The sequence below is a fragment of the Haliotis rubra genome, unplaced genomic scaffold (assembly GCF_003918875.1).
Source record: "Haliotis rubra isolate DU_JTF1 unplaced genomic scaffold, ASM391887v1 Scf542, whole genome shotgun sequence".
In the NCBI taxonomy this organism is placed as follows: Eukaryota; Metazoa; Mollusca; class Gastropoda; order Lepetellida; family Haliotidae; genus Haliotis; species Haliotis rubra.
Window position 1 is genome coordinate 262,245 of NW_025767238.1, and position 27,215 is coordinate 289,459.

The following is a 27,215-nucleotide window of genomic DNA, read 5'->3' on the forward strand; positions in this document are numbered from 1 at the left end:
TGACTCCAAGCCGACCAGTCCTTGTTGTACCCATTAATGCCGAACGCCAGGCAGGGACCAACAAGTACCATATTTTAACGTCTGTTGGTATGACGCAGTCAGGGGATCAAACCTGTGACCTTCCGCTTTCCGTTGAAACACAAAACAGTAACTATGACTGCATTTTTTTAGGAACGTCAGGCTCGTCAGGACACTGACAGTGGCATAAATGGAACACTTGCCGTGAAATAGTAGACTTATCTGCATTCACAACTCAAATATTCTTATTTGAAAGTCAGAAAGACGTGTCTGAATAATTCGCTCACACATCAAACTCTAAGATGACAAGCTGCTGATCACAACTGACTCAACCTTGAGGTTTGATCACTTCGTGCAGAGATACTGTTTCCTTGAAAAAGATCAGAGCAGACCTACAGAATACCGGATACCTACCAGCCATATTGTTTAGTGTCACGTCACCCTAACCCTAACCCAAACCAAAAGTAAACTCACCTGCTTTCAAAGATGGCGGAAGGTATCCGGTATTGTATAGTCTTACCAAGATCAGATGTTCAAGACACTGGACAAGGCCCATTTTGGCTTAACTGACAATTATCAAAGATGAAGGCCTGACTAATCAAGTCACAAAAAGACAATCCAGTGATAGATGTTGTAGGACTTATCTAACACAACGAAAACAATAAAGACTTGTGTGATTTTTTTTTTATTTACAGGTGCATCATTTACTCGTTATCTCCACCCTTTGTTGCGCGTGTGTAGATGAGCTGGGAACTGTGCTTTGACACCAAGCGGATCAGGCCTGAAAGTAAAACACAACAGCTTTAGACATTAGCACACACTCGTGAGGAGAGATTTAAACAGCTTGAAACAATATTTCCTATATTTCACAGTGATAAGTTGTCTGGGCAAAGGCTTGAGGTGATTGATTCAAGTCACTAACGTTTACCACTTTCATGAGTATGGTTTGATCTGACCTTCGGGGTGACAAGCAAATGCTTTCACCCCAGACTTCCCCTACCATTTTGATGAAACCCTTTATCATCTCTATGGTGTGCAAGACACTAGAAACAATCTGGACCAACACAGATTTTAACCAAGGGACATAACTCTGCACCACGAAGTGAGATCTTAACTGACCAGGCCCACAGAAAGAGAGTGACAATATATAACTATCCAAAAATAGCAGCCTTGGGTATAACCACAGTGAATATGGGACTAACACTGACTGAGTTTGGTTTAACACCGCTTTTAGCAATATTCCAGCAATATCACGGAGGGGAACATGTCAAACCAATGTCGGATATTATCTCATATTTTTAGGGACATCGACTTAAATAAGGATTGTCAAATGTAAGTGAGTGAGTTCGGTCTTAAGCCACTTTTAGGATTATTCCAGCAATATCACAGCAGGGGACAGCAGATAAGGTCTTCACACATTGTACCCGGGTCTTCGGCGTGACAAGCGAACGCTTTAACCAGTAGGGTATCCCACTACCCCTTGTCTAATGTAAAAGCATTTCTTTTTCAGCTTTGTTGATGAGCATCAATTCATTACATCAGGAACTGAAGATTTTTTAAACACTCGAAACTCCAGCCATACTAGCCTTTCTGTAAATATTTGTGTCATACAAACCAGCCATTAATAGTGTTAATAACAATCCATTCCACTGGTGTTAATAACATGCAAATGAATTAGGTCACCGAGTCGGACATTTGAGTCTTGCCTTTAAAGACGAGCACGTGTTCCTAGGGACCTATTCCAGTACACAATCCCAACCGTTAAAAGTCAATATAACACATAGAAATGTATTTCTATGTTGTGTTCACATCATAGTTTTGCAGTCAACTGACCACCAGCTGACTGTAGACATAATTTGATGGTAATTATTGTGACATGATTCGAGAGCAATGTGACAATATACAGGCAATGGGGCTGCCATGAATACATCATGAGGCGAATATGATATGTTTTATGAATATTTAGTAACAAATACGTATATGTAATCTGGAAAACTTTCTGGGTAATATCTTGGAATTAAATTGAGAAACATGTCATTTAATTTGCTTAAGGTGAGAACTGTTGAAATTGATATAAAAATCATAATGCAAAACATAAGAACAATACTGCTTACAGACTACAGTGTTCACGAATAGCGTCTGACCCTCTGACAAATCCGGTAGATTTGCCAACGGTCTGACAGAATCTACAACCCGCCAGCCCCAGTGTCTGACTGTATATTTCACAATGACTTTGACTGAAGTTGTTATATGTGACATGTGACACTTGTTTGCTGTTTATAAATCTTATGATTGTTAATAATTTCAATGTCAATTATAAGAAATATTAAATCTGAAATGTGTTTAATTTTATTCCATGGGTCCTGTGCATTTTCAATGTGTCAGACAGACATCTGAAACTTACAGGACCCAATGTCCTGTGACTTTGAAACACCATTCGTGAACACTGGACTAATGACAATGTTGTGGGGGTCCCACTCCAAAATTACACAGGTTATGTTACTGAATGGCTTGGATATTTTCCTTTTTGTATATCTCACTTAGATAAACAACAAGCTAGTTCCAAGTAAAAACACTCTTAAATATATACATTTGTAAATAATCGACTTTAGTGACCTTGAATAATGACTTAAGTGAGTATGATTTTAAGCCGCTTTTAGCAATATTCCAGCAATATCACGACAGGGGACACCAGAAATGGGCTTCACACATTGTACCCATGTGAGGAATTGAACCCGGGTCTTCGGCGTGACGGGCGAACGATTTAACCACTAGGCTACACCACCGCCCTGAATAATGACTTGAGTGAGTGAGTTTAGTTTTACGCCACACTCAGCAATATTAATAATAATTTGAATACATGAAGGGATACATGCGTGAAAATACATGACTGAGGGTTATCACACCTTTTCCGTGGAGTTCCCTGAGTGCAGCCTTGGCCAGTGAGCCTCTGATCTTCAGCCTCTCAGAAACAACAGATGGGGTGATCAACTTGTAACTGGGTACTTCTTTGTACAGTTTGTCATATGTGCCCTTGTCAAACAGAATCAAGTTGTTCAACTTGTCCCTGACCTTTCCTTTCGACCACTTCTGCAAATGACAAAAGCACAACAAAATTTACTTCTCTGCATTATTTCATTTCTCAAAACTTGAACTTCAAATTTTAAGCAAAATGTCACAGGGTTGATTTAAGGAACTTTTAACTGTCTAAAACAATGCTGGATAAAGGAGTTCACACGTTGACCGCCTATCACGAGTATACTTGTATCAATTCTGGCCAAATACGCCACCAAGAGTTATCACAAGATAGGCACAAGAAACAAATGTCTCCTGGCTTTCTTTGTTACCACCAGGAGACGATTGCTTCTTGTGCCTCTTTTGCCAACATGTGAAACATGTTTCAAAACACCATTGATGTAGCTACGAGATAACATGTAGTGGCAAATTCAGCCAGATATTGATACGAGTATACATGTGGTGGCAGTCAACGTGATAAAAGTTATTGTCACATTTCAGCCATGTCGTGATGACACTGAAGAGATGAAATGTGTCCGAGGACTGTCATGGTTTTTCCGAGATTAATGTATTCCTGTAAGCAATAGAGGGAACATACACATAACCTTGTACTATCCCTATGTTACAACATCAATCCAAAGACAAGTCGACAAATTTCATGGAACAGGGAATAGTGATGTACTATGACAGACAAAGCTTTGGGAAATGTGTGTTTAGAGATTTTTGCCGAGGGAAAAGAAAGAGTCGAGACACAAATTTGCATTTGTTTAAGTGATTGAGTATGGTTTTAAGCCGCTTTTAGCAATATTACAGCAATATCACGACAGGGGGGGGCACCAGAAATGGGCTTCACACATTGTACCCATGTGGGGAATCGAACCCGGGTCTTCGGCGTGACGAGCAAACGCTTTAACCACTAGGCTACCCCTCCGCCCCGCATTCGTTTTAGACTTGATTATGATCTAAGCAAATATTAGGCTGTTAGCTAGTTTCAGTAATATTGGCATGTTTCAAGTAGTTGAATCAAGCCTTGTATCACTTCAAAAAATATCTGAAACAAAAGATTAAAAAGTTCTATAAACCTCAATGTTTTCAGCTGGGTTGCCATTTTCATTAACAAAAGTATTCAAAGCCCAGCTGCTTGTGTGAAGTTATCTTGTGTAGCTTAACATGTGTTCACAGTTTATCAAATCAATCAAAGACATCATGAAGCTTTGTTTTTCCGTTGAAATAGTAATTTGCTATGTGATCTTGATGCAACATCACAATAAATAATATGTTTTCTCTAAGCTAATTTTGCAACATCAATGTCTGATGCCAATCAAGCTACCGATTCGTTAGGGGTGGGTATTGCAGAGAATTTTCATATTGCGATGCGAAAGCATGTATTGCGATATGTATTGCAATATATTGCATCAAGTTTTTTTAAACAAAAAAATACTCATAATCGAGTTAATGCTTGATCTATAGAGCAAAAACACAACAAAACCACTATGATTGATTAAGCTTTAATAACTTTTAATAATGATAAAATAAAAATGTGAATAATATTTGGCACAAATGAGAGGACATATCCGAAGATTTTCGAGTGTTACGAAGTTTTCCGAATGCAAGTGAAAATACCGGATTTCGATCAGTGTATCGCAATACGTATCACTTTCATGTCTGAACCGGTAAACCAGTTATATTGCGCAGCCCTACAATTCGTAAAACCTTGACTACTAGCCTGCCTATTACAATTTAACACACTGCTTGGGAACTATTTCAACTCGCATTCCCATAGGTTCTGTACTCAGCAAACATATATTCTGTACAAGTGAGTGAGAATAGTGAGCTTTTAGCAATATTCCAGCATTTTCACCGCAGGGGACACCAGAAACTGGCTTCACACTTTGTACCCCTAAGGTGAATCAATCCCTGGTCTTCAGCTCGACAAGCAAACCCTTTAACTACTAGGCTACCCCATTGCCCTTTATTATGCGAGGTGAGGTGAAATTGGGTTTTACGTCGTGCTGGAGAATATTTCACTCATATGACGACCTGCATGCGTGTATGTGTGCGGCTGCTTGTACTAGCCCAGACTGAAGCTGGTTTTATAGTGCTAGCCCACTCAGATACCATGCCGCAGTGAAGCATGAATACCCCACTCAGACACATTATACTGACTCCAAGCCGACTAGTCCTTGTTGTACCCATTAATGCTGAGCGCCAGGCAGGGACCAAGAAGTACCCTATTTTTATGTCTTTTGGTATGATGCAGTCGGGGATCGAACACGTGACCTTCCACTCTCCGGGCGGACACTCTAACCACTCCACCACGGAGACTGTGCCCTTTATTATGTAAAAATACTAACCTTCTTCTTGGCCTTGCCGCCACCTCCACCTTCCTTCTTCTTGGCTGGTGCCTTCTTGGACGAGGCCTTGGGATCGGGTTTCTTTGCTCCCTGGAAACATTTATATATTCTCAATAGAGTACAAACCTCAGCACAGTAACTAGCATTAGGAAAGTTCATGATTATCACGTTTTTAACTGTATTCTTATGATTTCATCTGGCTAATATGCAAAAGATATACACTGATTTACATGAAAATCAGTAATTGTCATGCCCACAGAGATTAATGAAAATGCATCTTATTTACCGTCGAATAAATTTCTCAAAATAGATGGCATTGGTTAAATAGATAAAACCATTTGCCTAGTTTTGCTTCTACTGCTAAATGTTGATTAACTACTAAATTAATATTTCCAGTTAAGATGATTTAGGATCAGGAAATGAAGGCCACAGATGCAAGCCCCATTCCCACATTCTAGGATTGGTTGTGATCACTCTTTAATTAACTAATCGGCGTAAGGAAACAGTAACATAATTTAATGAAATGGAAAATATTTAAGCAATGTCCTTTGAATTTTACTTTTGTTGGTACAATCTCGGGCGGCCATGTTGAACAGCATGGTCACCATGTGCTCAGCCCTAAATTTCTCATCTGCGTCAACTTGCACTGTTGAATGTAATTTCTGTTTATATTATATTAAAAACATGACCTACTGGTTACAGTAAACGAGTAAAGCGACAATTATTACATTTTTATGGGTAGAAATATGTGAATTATATCGAGACACTACGACACACGCACCATTTCGAGGAGAGTTTACCCAGAAAGAGGCTGCGATCACGTGATAATTCACGGAGATCGCAATAATCAAGAAAAAAAATATATCATGTTTCCTGAATATGACATTTTCTATCACTAAATAAACAAATAATATATTCATTTACGATATATTTTGTTTTCTTATTTTCGTCAAAGAAAGTGTATATTTACATGCGTTGGAATATTTTTGTTGTTGTAAGCGATGCGCTTAGCATGTGCGTGAGAGAATTCAACAACAACAATCAGCTGCTGTGACGGACCAGAGGCAGAGAATGTCCTTTCGCGTACAATTTGCAGACACAACAGTCCTTCATGGGTAAGTTTCGTCGCATATAACAATTGGGTCGCTCTACAGGAGTAAAAACCTTGATCGGAGTAACACAATCTGTCACTAAGACATTTCAAGCGTCGCGTTTGAAGTAGTGTGATGATGACTTCAGCTGGATGTTATCGAAATGGCGATGACGCATATTCCATGGTATTCGCTGGATTTTGTTTTAGAATGATGATGTCAGATTGACAGGAGTGTAGTTGGACCGTGCAGTTTACCTGTCTCCTAAGCTGACTTTCATTTAGCCGATATCTTGTCAGTCTACAATCGTCCACACACACACCATGTTGATAGTTTTTGAAGTCGTGATCAATGTGTCTCAGCCTGACTAGTTTTACTTGAGGAATTATCATTCAAATTACGATTACATGACGTGACAGCTGACACAATATGCAAATCGCTGCAATGTTGTATTGAACGGTAGTTCGTTTATTATATGTAACCTTAATACTCAAATTCAGACTCAAGACAATGTTTAAACACAAAATAATCTGAATATTTTGCTTTCATTGGTAACATTGGCAGTTTCTCAGGCACCCCTACTATTTAATAATAAAATGCAGATTTCTTCATGCGCCTTTTCCACGTCAGCAGATATGCTCAAGGCGCAACAATGACAGATAAAAAGAGTCTCCCACATTTATACAGCAATATGTACACGTCCAAAATAGAGTTCCTAATAATACATTGAAAACAGGTATGTTTTGAGTCCTGACTTGAATGTGGCAATACTATCAGAAACTTTCAGATTGTATGGGAGTGAATTCCACAAGGTTGGGGCTGCATATGAAAAAGTCCGGTTTCCAAAAGTTTTAAGCTTGAAGTTTGGCACGAACAGAAACTCCTGATTGGATGATCGAAGGCAGCTTTGTTTGAGTAAGGAGTAAGCAGGTCAGAGAGATATGGGGGAGCAAGTCCGTGACAGGCCATGTAGGTCAAGCAGAGGATTTTGTAGTCGCTTCTTGCCTTGATGGGGAGCCAGTGCAACTGTTTAAGAACAGGTGTGATGTGGCCATGTTTGGGAATGCGACTGATAATACGTGCAGCCGTGTTCTGCACCTTCTGTAACTTATCCAATAGCCTCTGACTGATCCCAAACAACAAGCTGTTGCAGTAGTCGAGCCTTGAAATCACAAGCTCGGACTAAGGCATGGGTGGCTTCAGCTGTAAGATATTGACGGATGTTGCTGATGGAGCGAAGATGGAAATAGCAAGTCTTACAGATGTTGTTCACCTGTGTTTCCATTGACAGTGATGTATCAAAGTATATGCCTAGGTCTTTGACAGATGAGCTTATAGGAACAACTGCATCGGCGATGCTTAGGTTCTTAATGGGACATCTTGAAATTTGGTGACTTGTTCCTACCAGAAGTGCCTCAGTCTTCGTGTCATTGAGTTTAAGCATATGAGTTGTCATCCAGGACTTGATTTCCCCTGTGCAGTTTGTGAGTTCTTGAAGTGACTGATTTAGATTTTGCAGTGGTATTTTCTTGAGGAGTTGGGTGTCATCTGCGTAAGAGTGATGCGACATGTTGTGGACTGATGTGATGTTGGCAACATGACCAGTATACAGCAGGAACAGCAACGGTCCCAAAACAGATCCCTGTGGTACTCCATGTTTGAGAGTAATGCTAACTACCTCATACTGTAGCACTTAGTCCACAAATCTTGCATGACTCTTCGATCCGTAGGGTTAGTGTAGGTTATCCCAAACTCTATCCCTAGCTCTTGCATCCCTTCCTGAACAAGCACCTGAGCACCACATGCCAATTAAACCCCTCTTTATGATCCTTAGGATTAGTTGTGAGATAGGTGAGGTGAAATTGGGTCTAACGTCGTGCTTGAGAATATTTCACTCATATGACGACCAGCATGCGTGTGTATGTGTATGCGCGGCTGCTTGTACTAGCCCAGACTTAAGCTGGATTTATAGTGCTAGCCCACTCAGATACCATGCCGCAGTGAAGCATGAATAGCCCACTCAGACACTTTATACTGACTCCGAGCCGACTAGTCCTTGTTGTCCCATTAATGCCGAGCGCCAGGCAGGGACCAACAAGTACCATATTTTAACGTCTTTTGGTATGATGCGGTCGGGGGATCGAACACGTAACCTTCCGCTCTCCAGGCAGACGCTCTAACCACTTCACCACGGAGGCGGTCAGTTGTGAGATAGATATGTTTATTGTAACAATGCAGCTGGCATAGTCCTTAGTTCTATATTTGAAGTTTCAGTTTGTGTGTGTGTTGATCCTTAATCTTCTTTCATAAATTTCTGTTAATAATGTAATGCAAATGCAGATGGAGTGGATATGAAATGAACTGTGACAGTCTTTCTAATTATAAGTATTAAAATGGACTCTGTGCGTCCATCCGTCCACGCGCACAATTGTCTTTTCCGGAGCAGAACTCTAAAACCGTTCAATATTTCTTCACCAAACTTGGCACATAGATAGATCTGGTGGTGTACTGGTGCCTTTTGGTAGTTTTGGAATTCTGAATAAAATATTTTTGGCATTTCCATGGCAACAAGTTCGACTTAGACTGAAATTAGTGGTAGTGCTCTTTTCCGGAGCAGAACTCTAAAACCGTTCACTATTTCTTTACCAAACTTGGCACATAGATAGATCTGGTGGTGTACTGGTGCCTTTTGGTAGTTTTGGAATTCTGAATAAAATATTTTTGGCTTTTTCGTGGCAACAAGTTTGACTAAAACAGAAATTAGTGGTAGTGCACTTTTCCGGAGCAAAACTCTAAAACCGTTCAATGTTTCTTCACCAAACTTGACGCATACATAGATCTGGTGGTGTACTGGTGCCTTTTGGTAGTTTTGGATTTCTGAATAAAGTATTTTTGGCATTTCCATGGCAACAAGTTTGACTTAGCCTGAAATTGGTGGTAGTGCACTTTTCCGGAGCAAAACTCTAAAACCGTTCAATGTGTCTTCACCAAACTTGGCGCATACATAGATCTGGTGGTGTACTGGTGCCTTTTGGTAGTTTTGGATTTCTGAATAAAATATTTTTTGGCATTTCCATGGCAACAAGTTTGACTTACCCTGAAATTGGTGGTAGTGCTCTTTTCCGGAGCAGAACTCTAAAACCGTTCACTATTTCTTTACCAAACTTGGCACATAGATAGATCTGGTGGTGTACTGGTGCCTTTTGGTAGTTTTGGAATTCTGAATAAAATATTTTTGGCTTTTCCATGGCAACAAGTTTGACATAGACTGAAATTGGTGATAGTGCTCCTTTCTGGAGGAAAACTTTAAAAACCTTTCAATACTCTCCTTCCACTTTTCTATATACACACCTAAATATTTGACATAATCATAACTCGTAGACATAATCATGAAGAGTATTTTGCCATTGCGGGGGATATTGATGACCTTGTCTTCTTGTTCATTTCCAGATCAACATTGACACAATGACAAAGCATCCACTTCTAGCTATATCTGCATCAACCAGTCACTCTTGCCAGTGATTGTCTTCTGCAATTGATTCTGCAACCATGACTGACACCATCAAGAGTGTGGTAGCATCGATCATCTGGGGGTTCCGTGATGCTGTTTTGGGAACGAGGAGAGTCTTGAATCTAGATGCTGACCTCCAGGTAGAAGAATCTGAGAAGAAATCAAATGAGCCGCTAACAACTCTTGCCCGCAGACGACTGGAGAAAAACAAGCATAAAGATGTGGTCAAAGAACAGTAAGACTGTCATCACTTTTCATTTTGATCTTGTCAAGTTTACAAGGGACTGACTGACTGACTGAGTTTAGTTTTACGCCGCTTTTAGCAATATTCCAGCAATATCACGGCGGGGGACACCAGAAATGGGCTTAACACATTGTGCCCATGTGGGGAATCGAACCCAGGCCTTTGGCGTGAGTTTACAAGGGAAACAGTATTTGCTTAGTCATCAAGATAAGCAGAGTGCAGTGATGACAGTGTGCGAAATAGCTACTGGCCCTTTATCCCATGCTAGTAAAAATCCAGTGGGGCCAGTAAATCACTGGCCCGACTGCTAGTGAATTTTCATAGGGTCATTTGGTAAATGTATCACTCTCTCTGACTTGTTAAGTTATAATACACTTAAAAATCCTGCAAGATTATGGCCTGATAAAAATGTTCATCATACTAGCAGCTTAATGATGAAACCCGGGTCATGCCGACAATATTTTATTCTGATCTATTTTTGTAATCTTTTTGCTTAGTTTCTATATTCAAATTTCGATCTTGTGGATTATTTTGTGGGCTAGTAACTTCCAGGCATAGCTAGCAAGAATGGCTAGCAAAATCTGGAAACTATTTCGCACACTGAGTGATGACTCATGCTTTGTGCATATTCTAAATTATTCACGAACACCAGGTGTCTCAGATCTGAGGAATTAAAGATGTATCTTCCCAAACTATCTTCCACAGGAGATATTGCTTAGGTTCTGTGATGTCTCTTCAGAGATATCACTTCTATGAAATTACATCACAATGCTTTGCAGACCCTTGTATGATGTCACAATTAACTGACATCACTAATCTCTCTGCTGTTGGAGCTGATAAGCTGTGCAGTTGACATTCAAGAAATTAGGTATTATTCTGTATAATCTTGGAAGTTGAACTTTTGTTGATAATTTATTTATCATCAAAAATCATTGTACCAACTTTGAATCTGGAAACATATTGAAGTCTGATTTCCACACAATGATCGATAGTGCTGTAACGATGCATCAAACTATCGATGGATTGCAATTGTTGAGTCTCTGATAGCAATTAATCAATGGTAGAAACAAAAAAACTGTCGATGCATCGATAGTATGTGTTTAGTAATTGACTTCTGTTGATAATGCTCAGTGCAAAATACAGGAAGTACCAGATTCGTTCACTTTGAGATAGAGTTATCTGCTCCTGTTACATCTGAAACAAACATGGCGGCAAACACATGTGACTCACAGTTTGAAATTGTGATTAACAATAAGTTTATGAAATACCCAATGCCATTTTAGAAAGTGGTCAAATGTAACATATGTAATATTTGGGATTACACTAAGTAATCTTAAGTGGAAGCCGCGGTGGCTGAGCGGTCTAGGCGTTTGACTTTGTGTGCTGGCGAATAGGTGCCTGACTCTGAGGGTGTGGGTTTGAATCCCGGATGGGACTCAACCCCAAAAGTACTAGTATCTGTACTTTACTAACTAAGCGTAATCCCAAATATAACATATGTTAAATAAGTTTATGTTTTAACTGTTTACTCGATCTGGGTTTCAAGTTTCTTGTCAGTTATTAAAAGAGACTGAAACAACTTCAACTAGTCTTTTTTTCATATAACTATACATTCGTTTGGGAAATGACTTCAAATGAGACAATTCAAGGGAAAAAAAACTATTGGTTGCAATAGTATGTTGCAATAGACTATCGCTATAGTTGTTTCCCCCTCAATAGCCACCCCTAATGATCGAGCACCTGTTGAGTTTTAGATAACCAGGGTCCGGGACACAAGATGGAGAGGTTATTAATTTGTGAGAGTTTTTAAAATAAATGGCAGAGAGCGTTGCTAAGGAAACTGACTCTATAACCTATTTATAGCGATATGTTCTGCCAATATTAACATTGAGCCAATAATAATGAGAGAAAAAAGGAAAATCACAGAGTGAACTAATTTTTGTAAAACAAAGAATCTCATCCCAGTGACTTTTTATATATCAACTGTTAACAATAAAAGTTATGTTGTCTTTGTATGAAGACGTGGACTTTTATCAGATACCCTAGCATAATTCATTTATTCATTCCATGCCTTGAGATGTTTTTTTTTGATTTTGTTTGCAGCGTTCCCAGAGTAACAAATCGAATATTTATGTGCTGTGCATGGAATGGTGGTGTCTGCTGGGTAAGAATAACATTACTATAAGGGAGATAACTAAAATATCATAACATTCCTATGCAGCACCACTCACTCACTCACTCACTCGAGTATAGCGGTGGTAGTAAAACAGATGTCTGAAGATATCCTGCGATCTGAATGTGAATGACACTTGTTCATTCTATATTGATTTTGAACTTGCTACAATTTGGCCAATGAGGCTTCATATTTTGCCAAAGTTTTTTTTGCCCTTGTAAATTTGTTATAAACGGAAATGTACAACTGGATTATGAATGACTTCATAAAGTTACTAATTGTTTTAAATATTGATTTAAACACAACCAAGACCCGTGAAGATCTGGTTTAGAATAGATCTTCAGTAACCAATGCTTGTCGCAAGAGGCGACTAACAGGATCGGGTGGTCAGTCTTGCTGTCATCGTATCCCAATTGTGTAGATCGATGCTCATGCTGTTGATCATTGGATTGTCTGGTCCTGACTCGATTATTTACAGACCACTGCCATATTGCTGGAATATTGCTGAATGTGGCATAAAACTCACTCACTCACGCACTCACTCACTCACTCACTCACTCACTCACTCACTCACTCACTCACTCACTCACTCACTCACTCACCACACAACCAAAGTGTCAAGGGCTTATAGGACTTCCTCCTGTGTTTCAGTTGAGCATCTTCGTGTTCCACTACATGCTTCTACCCTGTATCTACTGGTTCACAGAGCTCATCTCAGGTCAGTGAGGGGTGGACGGAGGTCAGCTTGTTGAGTCCATTGCCTGTCAACTGTTGGTTTTCACTTTCTTTTCATAAATTGGTACACTTTAATCATCAACTGTTTCACGTCAGCATTCAACTTCATTTTTCATCAGGCATGTGTATCCCGTGCACGACGAGATAGTGGCTGTTCCGTTTCTGCGGTTTCACCCCGACAGATATAACAACTTTTGCGTTTTCAATGATGATAGTTTCTTAAACAACTTTTTTGGTGGAGTCCGGAAAATTTTCAAATATAAGAAAGCTGTTGGGTATTAGTAAATGATAAACATGTACTATCTATATTTATGTGGCAATTTTGTACAATGATAAATTTTGCAATTCATCGGTCCGTTTCTGACTCAAACGGACTGTAATTACTTACATTAGTCTGATTTAATTATGTTTTTGATGATGGATTTATGATGTTATTTTATTTCAGGTGGTTCGCTGACTCATGGCCTTGTTTGGTCATGGTTATCTCCCCTTCTCTCATGGATATTCAGCGCTCTCTGGGTGTTACCGCTGTTTGTTCTGTCAAAAATAATCAACTGTTTCTGGTTTCAGGTAGGAATTGTTTGTTAAAGAACCACTAAACTTTGTTTTTTGTTACTCTTTTAACCACTACATATGAAAGATTTGTGGTTAGTCTTATGCGGAACTCCAAATTTATTCTTTAAAAACTTGTGGTTAATTAATACCGAACGATTAAAAGTGGCCAAAAAGTCGCCTGCTTCCCTCTCGCCCACCAACGAAACCACAGACAGGTTATGTAACTCTGTCGCCAGAGCACTGCAGTGACGTCATATGAGGAACGATTTTCAGTTAGTTGTATAGAAAATGTGTAGCACGCTCATCATTTTGATGATTTCTCGACATCAACGGCGACATGCCGAATCGTTGCTTTGTCGCCAATTGCTCTAGGGTCGGCGATGGTGTCCCCATGCACAGATTTCCACAGGACCCCGCAGTTAGATTCGCGGCTAAATGGGTTATGTTTGTGAGTGCTGCTTGGCGCTGTGGAAGCCTGAAACGATATCTTACTTGTGTTCAGATCGCTTCACGGAAGTTAAAGAATCAAACTACTTACTAGTTGTAGTAAAATATGCATATGATTGATGACCATAAAGATTTTCTATGACACAACTTGTAACATAACGATTTCTTCCTCGGAAGTGAGGTTGTGGTCGAAGTAACAATAATATTGTAAGTAGTATTATATTGACACCCACCTCGCTGCCACCAGAGAAATTGTTATGATATACGCTATGTCATGCAAAATCCTATTATTATCAATAAAATACATATTTTACTACCAGTAGAAAGTAGTTTTGATTTTGTAACTCGGTGAAAACAAACCTAAATACCATTTATCCTCAGACTGGCCATTTTAAAAAATTAAAAAATCTGTTAGAATTAATGAGATTATAGTTTGTTTTCATCAAGTTAGAAAATCAAGACTACTTTCTACTCGTTGTTAAATATGTATCGGAATCATAACAAAACGGATTTTGCATGACACAACTTATAACATAACGATTTCTTCCACGGAAGCGAGGTGGGGGTCGAAGTCACAATACTGCGCGATAAATTTCTTGCTACATTCCCATGGTTAATGTCCACTCACCAGCATGTAGATACTAGTCAATGTGCGTCTTTATATTTGGTCTTATAATCCTAATTAGTTTATTATCACACTTGTATGCATTTTGAAACTAAATAAAAAGCAGACGATCTGCTGATACTTACTGTAAACGTATTATATTTCGCGCAGGTTTTATTTTCGCGCTTTTCGCACAAAACATTTTAGCGCGAAAATTTATACACCGCGAATAAACCTGTCATTCATTCAGTCTAGCCACGCTCGCCCCTGAGTTGTTACCATAACACATCACGTTTGAAGACAGAAATCAACGGGAATCTTAAAATGACGACTGATCATACTTAACTGTCGCTGTAATGGATTTCCCAAAACATAATTAAATAATGAGCCAAATCCATTGCCGAATTAGCGAAAACAGCAATGTGTGTTGTGGCCGCCATGGAAATTGGTCACATGACATGGTTTGATACAAAACAGATTTCCGTGAAACGACTTCGGGAAAGAAATAATACAGCAGTATTTTATTTATTCATTAAGATTTTATTCACCAGTACATCATGAAGGCGAATAGTCACTAACACTCAGTCATCTCATTCACAACAACCGGCTTGTTTGAAATCACAAAGAGCTTCATATACAGTATAAATTAATTAGATCAAATCGTCCAGAATTGAACATAAGACTGATGTGTTTTTCATCTCTTCCGGGAGTAAACGGATTACTGGGTACAAGTATATCGCACAGATAGGGATTTCCTGTGAGTAAGCAATAAACGTCGCCTGACAGGTTAAGCCACTCTGTTTGTTTTCACTGCTATTAGTGGCGGCCAAAGAGACAGCTGGCAGTTCCGGCAATTACTGATTGCGCGAATAATTGACCGCGCGATGTAGTCTAAACTGTCAATTCCTCGAAAATTGCACCACGCGAAAATAAGTACGTTTACAGTATAGTGAATTTATAACAGAACTGTAATATCTAGACATTTGATAGTTTGCCAATGTGAATCATAATTCGCACACACACCCTAGTGCATGTTGTCTGTCTCATTACACTTCACGGCGAAAACAATGATTCTGTTGAATACTACGACAAATGAATAAAAACAAAATGCAAATATTAAAATTAAAACAGATTAAAGTTATAGGAACAATATCAGGCCATTACCTTGTTCGAGGAATGTATCTATCAATATCCACAAAACTGTTCCAAATGATGTGTCTTTTAACAGTTTAATAGAAAAAGTGATAAATCTTTTCAGGTATTGGTGTATAGTCTCATTGGTCACCCAAGATAGCACACCTGGCAACTAATTGCATAATGTCCGCCTTTCTTTAAAAACAGTAATTTAGTTAATAATAGCCAATAATGGGCAATCAATCAATGTATTGCCTGTTAATCCTTTGAAAGAAGGACGTTGTTTTTACGCAGACACCGACACGACAGAGTGCATTCAGTATAGATTAGTAAATCTACATACATAAACACTACCTTTTGACAATTCCGCTGTGTAAGATAAAAGTAATTAATCAATCAGCGTGTTATCGGTTAATCCTTTGATCGATGTTTATAATGTTGAATATTTACTCCAGACACAAGAAATGCCAAATGGGAACCTTTGTCATGTAATCTAAGTGTGTTACCACTAATTATACCTGTTATAAATTCATTAACTGACCATCAAGTGAATGATGACAAATAACATGTGTAGGTTTATACCACCTAACACGGGTTACAAAGAGGGAGTATTAATTGCTGTATTGCATGTGAAAACTTATGGGCCGACACTGTTTTGAGAATACAAACAGATTTTTACATGACATGATTAAATATCGAGGTAAAACAACACAGAAATGGGATCAATTTGGATCAGTCATTATACAAATAGGGCCTAACGACACCAATCGATTTTGACAGAATCGTCTATGAAAACAAGTTGTAACTCGGAAACTAGGCAAAGCAGGAGACAAAATTAAATGCCAGTAGATTGTGAGAACATATAGCTTTCATTTTCCACAACAATTGTCCGCGATTTCAGGTTTATACAAGCCTGTAAACATGATAATTTACCCCCCTAAAATGTAGATGAATTCTGCATCGGCTCTCAAAGCTATTCCTCATATGACGTCACAGTAAGCTCTGATTGGTTGAAATTTCGTTCGCGGGTGAGAATTGTGCACTGTTGTCAAAAATGTCGATTTAAGTCAATTAAAGGTCGAAATGAGTAGTTTTAATGACGGGGTTTCATTTATAACGATGCCAGTTAGTGATTTATGTATTTGTACCCCCTAGGGTTTATGTGACCTTTAAGGACATTTTGTGTTTTGTGAAGATGGATTTGTCAAATGAAACTTTATGGTTGCATGCACAGCTGTATCACCAGGCACCAGCAACATCACAGTGGCTGGTAATATCAAGTCTGGACCTGGTGGTGGTGGAATTGGGTTTAACGTCGTGCTTGAGAATGTTTCGCTCATATGACAATGTGCATGTGTGTGTATGTGTATGTGCAGCTGCTTGTACTAGCCCAGACTTGAGCTGGTTTTATAGTGCTAGCCCACTGAAATACCATGCCGCAGTGAAGCATGAATACCCAACCCAGACACATTATACTGACTCTCGAGTCGACCAGTCCTTGTTGTACCCATTAATGCCGAGCGCCAGGCAGGGACCAACAAGTACCATATTTTAACATCTTTTGGTATGATGCGGTCGGGGGATCGAACCCGCAACCTTCCGCTCTCCGGGCGGAGGCTCTAACCACTACACCATGGAGGCGGTCAGTCTGGACAGGGACTGGCAATAAGAGAAGCTGTTCAAGGCATCAGGGCGTGAGATGCAATCTGCAAAGCCTTCAGCTGTTTCTTGATATAATTGTCTCTTACAACAAGCATGAGGTCTTGCATAGTATAGCCATTGTCAATGTTCCATCTGTTCCAACAAAAGTTGGTGTTGTTGGGCTTTCATTTAACGCAATTGGGATGAGCAATCTACACAACAGGGGTTTGGTGGGAGAGCTGTCTAAGGCGCCAGGTTAGTGATCCAGCGAGCTTAAGGTGCCGGGATCGAGCCCACCTGTAACCGGGTGTAAAACATCTTGGAGTCAACTTTGTGTGCAGACTCCTTCAGTGTACCCCTCTTGTACAATACACAACCCCCGTGCACTTAAGAGAACAGACAAATATGTTGGTAAATGACGACTGATGCTCTATCTGTATAACAGTGGTTGGTAAATAATCAATTTTGGACCAGGCAATCCACTGATTGTCATGAGCTTCAATGTACTTAATTGGGTAATAATGACAAGCAATCAAGTCAGTCAGCTATGAGCATGGAGCTTTCAGCATGATACTGTCATCATAGATTGGCTGGTCATGCTTTATACTCAGTTATTACCATTACTGAATGCATGAATACAAAATTTATAAAAAAGCATTTATCATGGAAATCTTTCTGGCATTTCTGTCATGTCATTGTTATTCTATACAATCGTGTTTTGCAAGTTAGCCCTATTTTTTGTGAAGACATTCATTAAATTATCATCAAATTTATTCAAACAGTCACATACATTGTATAAATCACAGTTAAAAAATGATTGATTGATTGTGTTTGTGTTGTAGGACATAGCAGATGCTGCATATTTGAAAATGCGAGGGAAACCAAAGAGCCTGACACTCAGCACCTTCATAGCTGACATGCTCTTCAGTGTCACGCTGCAGGCTTTCTTCCTCATACAGGTGAGTGCCATGGGAGGCTTTGGAGGGTTCTGTATGTTGTGTGGGAGCTGTATGTTGTGATGGCTCTGTGCACACTCTGTATGTTGTGATTGCTCTGTATGTTGTGATGGCTCTGTGCACACTCTGTATGTTGTGATGGCTCTGTATGTTGTGATGGCTCTGTGCACACTCTGTATGTTGTGATGGCTCTGTGTGGGCTCTGTATGTTGTGATGGCTCTGTATGGGCTCTGTATGTTGTGATGGCTCTGTGTGGGCTCTGTATGTTGTGATGGCTCTATATGGGCTCTGTATGTTGTGATGGCTCTGTATGGGCTCTGTATGTTGTGATGCTCTCTGTGGGCTCTGTATGTTGTGATGGCTCTGTATGTATGTATGTTGTGATGGCTCTGTATGTTGTGATGGCTCTGTATGTTGTGATGGCTCTGTATGGGCTCTGTATGTTGTGATGGCTCTGTATGGGCTTGTGATGTATGTTTGTGATGGCTCTATATGGGCTCTGTACACCTGTGATGGCTCTGTATGGGCTCTGTATGTTGTGATGGCTCTGTATGGGCTCTGTATGTTGTGATGGCTCTGTATGGGCTCTGTATGTTGTGATGGCTCTGTATGGGCTCTGTATGTTGTGATGGCTCTGTATGGGCTCTGTATGTTGTGATGGCTCTATATGGGCTCTGTATGTTGTGATGGCTCTGTATGGGCTCTGTGTGTTGTGATGGCTCTATATGGGCTCTGTATGTTGTGATGGCTCTGTATGGGCTCTGTATGTTGTGATGGCTCTGTATGGGCTCTGTATGTTGTGATGGCTCTGTATGGGCTCTGTATGTTGTGATGGCTCTGTATGGGCTCTGTATGTTGTGATGGCTCTGTATGGGCTCTGTGTGTTGTGATGGCTCTAAATGGGCTCTGTATGTTGTGATGGCCAGGTGTGGGCTCCCACATGTTGTGATTGCTCTGTATGGGCCATGTATGTTGTGAATGTCCCCATATGGGCTCTGATGTTGCTGGAATATTGCTGTATGGGCTCTGTGTGTTGTGAACTCTCTAGTATGGGCTCAGTCAGTTGTGATGGCTCTGTATGGGCTCTGTATGTTGTGATGGCTCTGTATGGGCTCTGTATGTTGTGATGGCTCTATATGGGCTCTGTATGTTGTGATGGCTCTGTATGGGCTCTGTATGTTGTGATGGCTCTATATGGGCTCTGTATGTTGTGATGGCTCTGTATGGGCTCTGTATGTTGTGATGGCTCTGTATGGGCTCTGTATGTTGTGATGGCTCTGTATGGGCTCTGTTTGTTGTGATGGCTCTGTATGTTGTGATTGCTCTGTATGTTGTGATGGCTCTGTACACACTCTGTATGTTGTGATGGCTCTGTATGGGCTCTGTATGTTGTGATGGCTCTGTGTGGGCTCTGTATGTTGTGATGGCTCTGTATGGGCTCTGTATGTTGTGATGGCTCTGTATGGGCTCTGTATGTTGTGATTGCTCTGTATGGGCTCTGTATGTTGTGATGGCTCTATATGGGCTCTGTATGTTGTGATGGCTCTGTATGGGCTCTGTGATGTGATGGCTCTATATGGGCTCTGTGTGTTGTGATGGCTCTGTGTGGGCTCTGTATGTTGTGATGGCTCTGTGTGGCTCTATATGGGCTCTGTATGTTGTGATATGCTCTGTATGTTGTGATGCTCTGTGTGGGCTCTGTATGTTGTGATGGCTCTGTATGGGCTCTGTATGGTGTGATTGCTCTGTATGTGGTGATGGCTCTGTGTGGGCACTGTATGTTGTGATGGCTCTGTGTGTGCTCTGTATGTTGTGATGGCTCTGTGTGGGCTCTGTATGTTGTGATGGCTCTGTATGTTGTGATGGCTCTGTATGTTGTGATGGCTCTATATGGGCTCTGTATGTTGTGAATGCTCTGTATGGGCTCTGTATGTTGTGATGGCTCTGTATGGGCTCTGTATGTTGTGATGGCTCTGTGTGGGCTCTGTGTGGGCTCTGTATGTTGTGATTGCTCTGTATGGGCTCTGTGTGTTGTAAATGCTCTGTGTGGGCTCTGTATGTTGTGATGGCTCTGTATGGGCTCTGTATGTTGTGATTGCTCTGTATGTTGTGATGGCTCTGTGTGGGCTCTGTATGTTGTGGTGGCTCTGTGTGTGCTCTGTATGTTGTGATGGCTCTGTGTGGGCTCTGTATGTTGTGATGGCTCTGTATGTTGTGATTGCTCTGTATGTTGTGATGGCTCTGTATGTTGTGATGGCTCTATATGGGCTCTGTATGTTGTGAATGCTCTGTATGGGCTCTGTATGTTGTGATGGCTCTGTATGGGCTCTGTGTGTTGTAAATGCTCTGTGTGGGCTCTGTATGTTGTGATGGCTCTGTATGGGCTCTGTATGTTGTGATGGCTCTGTATGTTGTGATGGCTCTATATGGGCTCTGTATGTTGTGAATGCTCTGTATGGGCTCTGTATGTTGTGATTGCTCTGTATGGGCTCTGTGTGTTGTAAATGCTCTGTGTGGGCTCTGTATGTTGTGATGGCTCTGTATGGGCTCTGTATGTTGTGATGGCTCTGTGTGGGCTCTGTATGTTGTGATGGCTCTGTATGTTGTGATTGCTCTGTATGTTGTGATTGCTCTGTATGAGCTCTGTATGTTGTGATGGCTCTGTATGGGCTCTGTATGTTGTGATGGCTCTGTGTGGGCTCTGTATGTTGTGAATGCTCTGTGTGTGCTCTGTATGTTGTGTGGGCTCTGTGTGGGCTCTGTATGTTGTGATGGCTCTGTGTGGGCTCTGTATGTTGTGATGGCTCTGTATGTTTTGAGGGTATGATATTCTTTGAAACTTTTGTATATTGTGGGTCTTGTGCATACTGTGAGACTGTCATATGTCAGAGTTTTATATGCTGTAAAGTGTTAGTATGCTTTGAGGCCTGATGCTGTTAATCATATGAAATTGCGATACTTTTGGATGTTATGAGACTTTTGTATGCTGTGAGTTTATAATCCCCAAGGAACATAATGTGGGGGGATATAGTAAACACCACGTCTCTCTGTCTGTCCATCCATCCGTAATCATTTCGTTTCTGGGTCATAACTCTAAAAACATCAATAAAGATTGGTAGATATATCAAACAGAACCTAAAGTGGTGCCTTCTGCTATTAACAGATTTTTGGCATTTGTGTTTTTCTCGATTTACATGGAAATAATTTGGACTTAGTCTCAAAAGGGAGGGTGGAACACAAATCGAAAACCGTTCAATATCTTTCAACAAACCTTGGCAGGTATATCAAACAGACCCCGAAGTGATGCCTTTTGCTGTTAGGGTTTATTAATACTTGTATTTTTTCCTGTGACGTTGATATTGGTGTGTACCTGAAATAGAAGTACCAAGTTACGAATCCAAATTCCATGTTATTGTTTTGATAGCTCAATAACTACCCATGTATATGGACGGACATATTTCACAGAAATTCTCTCATCAAGTTGGACTTTAAGTAACTCTCAGATGATTTGTTCTTTCAAATTTGAAGGAGCCAGGGGTATTTGTACATTTTGAGTTTTTTTAAAAATGGAATGAAGCTCTTGTCAAGGCTGAAAACGATTCTTGAGCTGTGTGTGTATATTTGAGTGACTGAGAGAGATGTACAGGTGTGTGTGTATATTTGAGTGTCTGAGAGAGATGTACAGGTGTGTGTATATATTTGAGTGTTTGAGAGAGATGTACAAGGTGTGTGTGTATTTGAGTGTCTGAGAGAGATGTACAGGTGTGTGTGTATATTTGAGTGTCTGAGAGAGATGCACAGGTGTGTGTGTATATTTGAATGTCTGAGAGAGATGTACAGGTGTGTGTGTATATTTGAGTGTCTGAGAGAGATCTGAGAGAGATGTACAGATATGTGTCTGTGTATATTTGAGTGTCTGAGAGTGTCTGAGAGAGAGAGAGATGTACAGGTGTGTGTGTGTATCTGATGTACAGATTGTGTGTATATTTGAGTGTCTGAGAGAGATGTACAGGTGTGTGTGTGTATATTTGAGTGTCTGAGAGAGATGTACAGGTGTGTGTGTATATTTGAGTGTCTGAGAGAGATGTACAGGTGTGTGTGTGTATATTTGAGCGTCTGAGAGAGAGATGTACAGGTGTGTGTGTATATTTGAGTGTCTGAGAGATGTACAGGTGTGTGTATATATTTGAGTGTCTGAGAGAGATGTACAGGTGTGTGTGTATTTGATGTTGAGAGAGATGTACAGGTGTGTGTGTATATTTGAGAGAGAGATGCACAGGTGTGTGTGTATATTTGAATGTCTGAGAGAGATGTACAGGTGTGTGTGTATATTTGAGTGTCTGAGAGAGAGATGTACAGATATGTGTGTATATTTGAGTGTCTGAGAGAGATGTACAGGTGTGTGTGTGTATATTTGAGTGTCTGAGAGAGATGTACAGGTGTGTGTGTGTATTTGAGTGTCTGAGAGAGATGTACAGGTGTGTGTGTATATTTGAGTGTCTGAGAGAGATGTACAGGTGTGTGTGTATATTTGAGAGAGAGATGTACAGGTGTGTGTGTCTATTTGAGTGTCTGAGAGAGATGTACTGTGTGTGTATATTTGAGAGAGAGATGTACAGGTGTGTGTGTATATTTGAGTGTCTGAGAGAGATGTACAGGTGTGTGTGTGTATATTTGAGTGTCTGAGAGAGATGTACAGGTGTGTGTGTATATTTGAGTGTCTGAGAGAGATGTACAGGTGTGTGTGTATATTTGAGTGTCTGAGAGAGATGTACAGGTGTGTGTGTATATTTGAGTGTCTGAGAGAGATGTACAGGTGTGTGTATATTTGAGTGTCTGAGAGAGATGTACAGGTGTGTGTTTATATTTGAGTGTCTGAGAGAGATGTACAGGTGTGTGTATATTTGAGTGTCTGAGAGAGATGTACAGGTGTGTGTTTATATTTGAGTGTCTGAGAGAGATGTACAGGTGTGTGTGTGTATATTTGAGTGTCTGAGAGAGATGTACAGGTGTGTGTATATTTGAGTGTCTGAGAGATGTACAGGTGTGTGTGTATATTTGAGTGTCTGAGAAAAGATTTACAGGTGTGTGTGTATATTTGAGTGTCTGAGAGAGATGTACAGCTGTGTGTGTATATTTGAGTGTCTGAGAGAGATGTACGTGTGTGTGTGTATATTTGAGTGTCTGAGAGAGATGTACAGGCACTGAACTAGTTCTCAGAAGCTTTCACCATAGTGGTAAATGCATCACTAGTCACTAATCATTTAAACCTGGGCAGCGATGAGAAATAAGGGAACTGTATCTCAAATTATAATTGATTGAATTACAGTGACATTTCTTGTATACTGACCCATAAAGATCCGTGTTAGAACTGATCTTCAGTAACTCATGCTTGTCGTAAGAGGCGATTATGGGATCGGGTGGCCAGGCTCACTGACTTGGTTGACACATGTCATTGTATCCCAATTGCGTAGATCGATGCTCATGCTGTTGATCACTAGATTGTCTGGTCCAGGCTCAATTATTTACAGACTGGCGCCATATAGCTGAATTATTGCTGAGTGCGGCGTAAAACTAAACTCATTCACTCACTCACCCACTCACTTCTTGTGTACATGGATCCATCATATGACATTTGTTTGTTATCTGCAGGCAACAATGGCCAGCTCTCTGCCGATCTATGGAGTGGGCCAACTAGTCAGCGTCCTACACTTCTGCCTGCTCTACTCTCTCTACACCTTCGAGTACAAGTGGTACAACATGGGTGAGACCCTGCCTATATTGCCAAAACATTGTAAACATTCCAACTTCCCAGCTGACCCGTCTTTGGAGTTCCCAAAACCTAAACCTTTTATTATTTTTCTGAGTTGTAACTGTAGTTTTAGTGCAACGAAATTCATCCTCACTGGACATTTTTAAGAAAGCTCTTAAAACTCATCTTTTAAAGCTGCTTATTCCACATAATGTATCACTGGTTTTATCACTCATGCAATGTTACTCCTTGTATGTGTTTTACCATGTGTTAGATGTTTCATCTTTTAGCATCACTTGTATACCACCTGTATATCACCATCACGGTTATTTATATGTTAAAGAGCCTTCAGCCATTAATATGGTCTCTGTGAGTTTTTTAAATAAGCAAATAAGGCGCTATACAAATCTTGTGTATTATTATTATTATTATTATTATTATTATTATTATTATTAACAACTGTAAATACACAAGCCCAACACCAGTCATTCTCCTTAATATGGTGAGAATCAGTTGTTGTTTGAAAAAAGACTTTTACTGATATACTGCAAGAAAAGAGGTAAAGCAAAACAAATAACCTACCAGTCCATCCTGGATTCCCCGATTCCAGGGTTACAGAATAAATCGCGGAAATTACCTTTTGATGCAGAAAAACGTATGGTCCGCGAAAAACGCATTTTCATGCAGAATATCTACAGAATTTGCCATTTTTCTGCCGTGGAATTATAATAAACACAGGTTCCCACTTTATGTACGAAACATATCATTTTGACACTGATTTTAAGGGTCAAGTTAGGGGCTTATCTATGACATCGGCTTATCTGCTGTAATATATGGTACCTTCCAGGGCTCCAGATAATTTTTCAACATCAGGAGTAAGTACTCCTTATTTATTCAATATAGGAGTACTGGAAAAACTTAAGAGTACATTTAGAGTACTGAATGGAATTTAATGGCGATCCAGTAATCTTGTGTGTTTCGCTTTCATATATGCACCACAACATTGCTACTCTTGTGTAAACAGGTCAATAAACAATAAAACAATAATTTTTTCACATAAATCGTCTGTAAATGATTCTAAGAGCGTGCCACAATTGCTGTGGTGCGATTCTGCTATGTTTTTTAAAACTATTTCCTACCGTGATCGAGTGCATATTTTTTATCCGCATTATCACGCGAATCATTGCTTTATCTGGAGCCCTGACCTCACGCCTTTTATTTTCTGCTTGGCTCAAAATAGGAAACACAAACATCTTTTTTTTCATTTCATTGAATCCATAGTAAACAAGGGGTAATTTGCCATGCAGAGTAGTGTCCCTTTGCTGCGCTGAAATCCTTTTGAACTACAGATTGAACCCTAGATTTACCTTATTTGCAGTTCAGAATGTGAGTGATGATGATGATGATGATGATGATGATGATGATGATGATGTGAATACTCATCTCAATTGTTTTCACTTCAGGTTTAGAAGTGCACACTTCGACTGTCATTGATAGGAGTCAACTGGCCCCTACTTTGTTGGGTTTGGCCTGCCCATGGCATTGGCAACGTCATTCGCTATCTTCCTCAACTGTGATAAGGTTGGTAACAAGCAGCTAACATCCTCAACAACATGGAATGGGAGAAGCTTCAGTCTATACATGGGAAAATATTTCTGACTCATGTTATTGGAAAAGATATGTTAGCCAAGTGGTTACAGCGTTCACTTGTCAAACCTGGGTTCGATTCCCCACTTAGATACAATATGTATAACCCCTTTACAACCCTGATGTGAGGAGTGCTATGATTTTGCTTAATTGGTTGAAGTCATACTTGAGCGATGCTTGTTGTAGAAATCCTTTACTGGTGACACTGGCGTGCATGTTATTGCAATAATATTGGTAAAAACAATTGGAACAGTTCTTTCAAGCATTATCGGTGTTATGCTGATTGCAAAATGTGTCCATTTCCCTGTCTCTCCATTCTCAACTATCCAGGGTATTATTTTATCCTGGCGATAGGAAGTACACAAGCTTCGTAGATATGGTATCTAATGAGAACTTCATGGTATTGTATTTTGCAATCCACCTTTTGAATAAATTACAGTTGATCTTTATACATATTTGTTTTACATTTTATCTTCACAACCAAAACTGTTTTAAGATTATGTGATCAAGTGATATAATTTTGTACATATTGTATTCATGAACCCAAAACTGGTTGAAGAAAGATATACTATGTACGCATGACCATGGTTGACAAACCCATATGACACAGGCCAACCTTTTACTTAAACTCATTTTGGATCTTACCATCTGTTAGCTTCACAACAGCCAGTAATAAAAGTGGTGATGAGACCACCATACATATAGCTGGAAGCTGAAATATTGTGGCTGTAAACTCAACTCAACTCACTCACTTCCGCATGTGTTAGCTCATGCTACAGCTGTAATAAAAGTCGTGATCTTGTGATGATTTCAGTGTGTGTCTATTTCAGTGGCTGCATCTTCTCCATCTTGTTCCAGCTCTTCATCATCAGTGCCAATGATGCTCAGGGAGCCTGCACAGCCTTTGTGAGTAGAAGATGTAGAGGTTCCTCATGTAGTGAGGCATGGGGTTGAGACATTAAGCTCATCCTGTGTTTTCGATTTAGGTGTCCCCTGCTGTGAGATAAATATTATAAGTTGTTCACTGGTCTCCGGGGACATGGGCTGATGCCCTCGATGCCCATGGGCCCTGAGGGACCAGTGAACAACGTATTTATCCTACCGAACACCTCAATGATAATTTTAAACTGTTTGAAGCACGGGTATCAGATCATAGTATGGAGTACCAGAAGACAAGATGACAAGAAAAACAAATTTAGAGTTATCTCCCTTCCATCGATTTGCATTCGCAAAACATCTGTAATTTCCGTACAGCATACATGATACAATGTTATTCGAGATAAAGAATTACTGCTACGAAGTACCAAATGAGTTCAGCATTCCCAGCGGGGTACATT

General features: G+C 40.1%; 2 protein-coding genes across 2 annotated transcripts; one reads left to right on the forward strand and one right to left on the reverse strand.

Annotated features, from left to right (window-relative positions):
• Positions 1-687: 687 nt before the first annotated feature.
• LOC124253518 (40S ribosomal protein S25-like) lies at positions 688-6,230 on the reverse strand. The gene is made up of 4 exons (XM_046687313.1): positions 6,169-6,230; positions 5,388-5,477; positions 2,925-3,108; positions 688-799 (listed from the first exon to the last, which is right to left on the reverse strand). Exons 1-4 carry the CDS (start codon positions 6,169-6,171, stop codon positions 723-725), a joined length of 354 nt encoding a protein of 117 aa, XP_046543269.1. The 5' UTR covers positions 6,172-6,230; the 3' UTR covers positions 688-722.
• Positions 6,231-6,435: 205 nt separating this feature from the next.
• On the forward strand, positions 6,436-26,759 carry LOC124253508 (etoposide-induced protein 2.4 homolog). The gene is made up of 9 exons (XM_046687305.1): positions 6,436-6,502; positions 9,929-10,224; positions 12,337-12,397; positions 13,058-13,124; positions 13,587-13,711; positions 18,365-18,481; positions 24,132-24,243; positions 25,695-25,754; positions 26,737-26,759. The coding sequence occupies exons 2-9, from the start codon at positions 10,028-10,030 to the stop codon at positions 26,757-26,759; spliced, it is 762 nt and encodes a 253-aa protein (XP_046543261.1). The 5' UTR covers positions 6,436-6,502; positions 9,929-10,027.
• The last annotated feature ends 456 nt before the right edge of the window (positions 26,760-27,215 follow it).